The sequence below is a fragment of the Miscanthus floridulus genome, unplaced genomic scaffold (assembly GCF_019320115.1).
Source record: "Miscanthus floridulus cultivar M001 unplaced genomic scaffold, ASM1932011v1 fs_72_1_2, whole genome shotgun sequence".
Classification (NCBI taxonomy): Eukaryota; Viridiplantae; Streptophyta; class Magnoliopsida; order Poales; family Poaceae; genus Miscanthus; species Miscanthus floridulus.
Window position 1 is genome coordinate 1,919 of NW_027097175.1, and position 4,418 is coordinate 6,336.

Here is a 4,418-nt window from a genome sequence, read left to right on the forward strand (position 1 = left end):
TTCGTTGACTTATAAATCATGGCTTATAGACCAAATACGATCAACAGCATGTTCGTTTCGGCCAAAACGATCGTGGATTATAAGCCAGAAGTACTGCTGGCTGGTTTGGTATGGGAGAAAAATACTGTTACAGCTTATAATCCACGATCGTATAAGCCGAAGCGAACAAGCTGCACACCGCTTGTCACGTAACGGCGGCTACTGTTGCACACTTGCACTAAAATCGGGTTTGATCCGGCGTTGGCACGGAGAGGGCCAATTGCAAACATGTATTTTTTTAAAAAAAAAACTTACCAGGCGGCTACTGTTGCACACTTGCACTAAAATCGGGATTCATCAGGCGTTGGCATGCAGAGGGCCAATTACAAACATGTATTTTTTTAAAAAAAAAACTTACCAAAACATTTGAAATTTCGAAAAAAAGAAAAAACTTTGCCCCCATGCAGGATCGAACTACAGGCCTTCAGTTTACAAGACTGACGCTCTACCACTGAGCTATAGGGGCATCCCTTGGTTTAAGTTAACAGAGGTTTAAATCGACATGTAAAGGTTGGAAGATCACAAACAACACAGTAACGAAATATTGAAGTCTACATGCCATAATCAAATGAAATGCTTTGGGAATACATAACGACAACAATTTCATGATGCGGGAATTAACAAGACATGACCAGCAGTTCCAGGAGCTGGTCAACTGATGATAGTTTTCAGTAGCTATAAACTCAGAGACCTGAAATTGTACGGTCGGTTCAAATCTTCAAAAGAGAAACCAGTAAACCACAAGACATGTGTTGCCAGGAATCCCTCTGCAAGGGTGAGCCTAAGACTTGGTTGCACCTGGTGTTTCAAATACTTTAACCCAGGCAATGTGAAAACTCAGCAGGACAAGCAAAGCATTTTAAAGTGCGATACTATTACAAAACACTACAGGTAAACAGAAGTAGTCATGTGCACTATGAGGATTTTATTCCACATCTTCCTCCTTGTGAACAACAAGCTCGCCTTCAGTGAACTCGCATGGCTTGATGGCCACAGCTAACTGCTTGCGCATTTTTCTTATAACAAATCCCTCTTTTTCTTCGCATATTGTAACCACAATCCCTTTCCTCCCAAGACGTCCAGTTCTCCCAGCTCTGTGGGCATAATGTGTGGAGTCAGTTGGAAGGTCCAGATTAACCACAAGGTCACATTCTGGCACGTCCAGTCCTCTGGCAGACAGCTCATTTGTAACGAGAACTCTGAATTCACCATCCTTGAACTTTTTCAAAACTGTAGACCTTGCAAGCTTTCCAAGATCTCCATGTAGCTCAGTGGCTTTGATACCGCGGGCCTCCAACTTAAATACAACATCCTTCAGTGGCTTGGTGTTGTTCATAAATGCAATCACTGTCTGTGCTTCCAAGGCATGGATGCATCTCCGTAATGTGTCAACCTTGTGTTGCGCCTTGGCCGTACAATAGTAGTGTTCCAAAGATGGTGGCAAACTGCCAACAGCAGCTTGGTTCACTGACTGTGATGGAGAGGTGGGGTTAGCATCACTTTGGGATAACGCAGGTCTTGGGACAGTGATTGAATCAAGTGGAACTACACTCTTAGCTCTAATGAGAACTGGATCATGACCCCAACTCCTTGCTGCTCGTATAACTGAAAATGGTATTGTTGCAGAAACCAAGATAGTTTGACGCTCAGATCGCCTAGCAAGTGGGCCAAGAACATCCCTAGATGTGGCACCAGATCTCCTTCCAACATGCTCCAAAATTCTATGCATATCTTCACGGTAATTAAAAGACAAAAGCTGGTCGACTTCATCCAGTACAAGAAAACGGCAGCCATGGGTGTGTAGCTTACCTGCTGCTGAAATTTCAGAAATACGACCAGGTGTTCCAACAACAATGATTGGCTTGTTCTTCTTCAATGCTTCTTCTTGCCTGGAACGATTAGCTCCGCCAACAAGTTGCTGGACCAGTCTTTTATCACTAGGACCCAAAATCTTCTCCACTTCTCGCACAATCTGCATTCCTAATTCTCTGGAAGGAGCAACAATAACTGCTTCTACACCTGATCTTTTCTCAGAATTATCTTGTTCCATAGTCCTCTTCAGGGGGCCTATCTCAGAAAGAATTGGAAGAAGATAAGCAAGAGTTTTCCCTGAGCCAGTATATGATTGGATCACCACATCATGCTTTTGTGCTATTATAGGAATAGCAGCGGATTGGACCTCAGTTGGGGCAGTCAGACCTTCCTTGTTCAACTGGTCAACAAGCAAAGGTGGCAAACCAAGCTCTTCAAATGACTTGGCCGAAAACAGAGCCTCATCTACCTTCAGTGTCTTCTTTATCCCAGCTGACTTCATCAAGGCACTCTTTGCTGGTTTGACATTCGAAGAAACCTTTGGTTTCACATTGAGGGAAGAAGCTCTTGAACTTGGCTTTGGACCTCCAGTTCGTGCCATTTTTTCCTTCTTCCCATATCCAACCCTGCTTTGCACTTCTAGGCTAGCAAGAGTTAATGGTCCTCCCCTGTTATCTTCTAAAATTTGACTACCACGCCAAGCAGTCTGATGAAATCCAGCTACCCGTGGTTGTGACAGCATCCTGAACGAAAGACGATCTCCCAGAACAAAACATGACCGGGAAGATGCCAGCGCAAGAACATTTCGATGGACTTGCCCAATACCTAGCCTCATTTCACTCCTCACAGTGAAATCAATCACAGCACCAAAATTATTCTTTCCTTCAGACCTGTTATAAGTTTACAGCAAAGGTGCTCTTGTGCCTGCGTAAATAATAACATAAACATATTAGCTAAGTTGGGATCGAAAGAAGACTTAGAAGTTAGACAAAACAGAGTGAATACCTAGACGGAAAACATTATACATGTACCACTGCAGGTTTAATGGTCTTGATATCCATGACTAGTAGATATCAAGATGATAATAATGTAAATTTGACAAATATGGTATATTTGGAATTAGATAACATAATTACAGTACAAAATTTAAGCTCAGTATCGCTAAATAGCACAGAGTAAGACTGAACATCATATTAACCAAATAATCTGAATCTGTGGAAGATAAGATTATGCAAGAGCTAAGCAAACTCTAAACGAAAGGAAGAAATAAGTATACAATTGCATTTCTTTCTTAATCTAAAAAAATAACTGCATTTCCTTGGTAACATCTTTCTATCATTACATAAGAAATATATGCAGAATTCAAGCTAATGCAGACTTCACTACCAGCTCTTTCTGCTTATCACTTATCAGGCTCTATTTGCTTCCAGGAACTGAAAGACATTTTGTTCTTCCCGCACAAAATCATAGTAGAGAGAGAAAAATCAGAAATAGACAGCATTTTTGTACACTTACTAAAACTAAACCAGAAGGGCGGCCTGGTGCAAGCGGTAGAGTCTTACCGCCTGTGACCGGAAGGTCCCGGGTTCGATTTGCGGTCTCCTTGGATTGCACAAAAGAGGGTAAGGCTTGCCACTGACACCCCTCTGGGTACGCCCTTTATTACTAAAACTAAATCAAATTACAGATTTCCTCGATTGCGCCCAAATTAAACAAGAATGATCGACCCGAGTCCAATGGCCTACCGAAGGTAAACAACTAAAGGAATATAACACCCGCCGGTAGCTATTAGAGGGGCAACCAAAGTTCTGACTGTCGGACGCGGTACCTGTGTAGTGTGTGCTTGCATGGAGACGGCATAGACACTAGTCATACCGAAATCGACAACACAATAATTCCTTTTTGAAAAAACAAATACAACACAACAATTTCATGTTGGAAACCCCCAATCTCTAACACAGAATATCACCTAGGAACCTGAGCAGAGAAGGCATACCGTGTGCAGACCTTGGAGAGGCCGGCGGCCGTGGGGGTAGAGGGAAGGCGGCGGCGTCGCGGTGGCGGGCGCGGGATGCAGAGCGAGGCTGGCCGCGTCCAATGGAGAGGGAGCAGCTTCCGCGGTTGTGAAGAGGAGGCGCTCGGCGGAGGGGGGCGCGAGGCCGCGACTCGCGAGGGGGAGAGGTCCGGAGGGGTGATTGGAAGGGAAAAACCTTGGGGATGGGGATGAGGTTACCGGGACAGTCTTGACAGTTGAGGCTCGAGGGTTTTGGACTCGGGCCTACGTACATGTCAGCAAGAAGAAGCCCATAATAAAAACTAGTTCATCACACGGCAGGAAAAGAGATAAAGGGGATTTTTTTGGCACCTGATTCACTGCATAGATTAAATGGGGAGCGGAGAAATTCAACCATGCAACCCACGGATCCGGCCACCGGAGCCGGCAAGGGAAGGGGAGGGAAGCAAGAGAGAGAGCGCACCTTTACGTGTACAGCGGTCGGGCAGCAGTCTTTCCGCGGCCACCTCTCCCGCGGCCCGCGCCCACAGCGTGCAGCGGCGACGGCGGCCAG

General features: G+C 45.0%; 1 protein-coding gene and 1 non-coding gene across 3 annotated transcripts; both read right to left on the reverse strand.

Annotated features, from left to right (window-relative positions):
• Positions 1 to 433: 433 nt before the first annotated feature.
• Positions 434 to 505, reverse strand: TRNAT-UGU (transfer RNA threonine (anticodon UGU)). The gene has a single exon. It is a non-coding gene; the product is annotated as a tRNA-Thr (tRNA).
• Positions 506 to 624: 119 nt separating this feature from the next.
• Positions 625 to 4,109, reverse strand: LOC136532850 (DEAD-box ATP-dependent RNA helicase 47A-like). Of its 2 annotated transcripts, none has more exons than XM_066525429.1 (2): positions 3,859 to 4,109; positions 625 to 2,775 (listed from the first exon to the last, which is right to left on the reverse strand). In XM_066525429.1, exon 2 carries the CDS (start codon positions 2,684 to 2,686, stop codon positions 965 to 967), a length of 1,722 nt encoding a protein of 573 aa, XP_066381526.1. In that variant the 5' UTR covers positions 2,687 to 2,775; positions 3,859 to 4,109; the 3' UTR covers positions 625 to 964. The 2 variants fall into 2 exon arrangements, with proteins under 2 accessions (XP_066381526.1, XP_066381525.1); XM_066525428.1 differs by having other exon boundaries at positions 3,848 to 4,109.
• Positions 4,110 to 4,418: the final 309 nt, after the last annotated feature.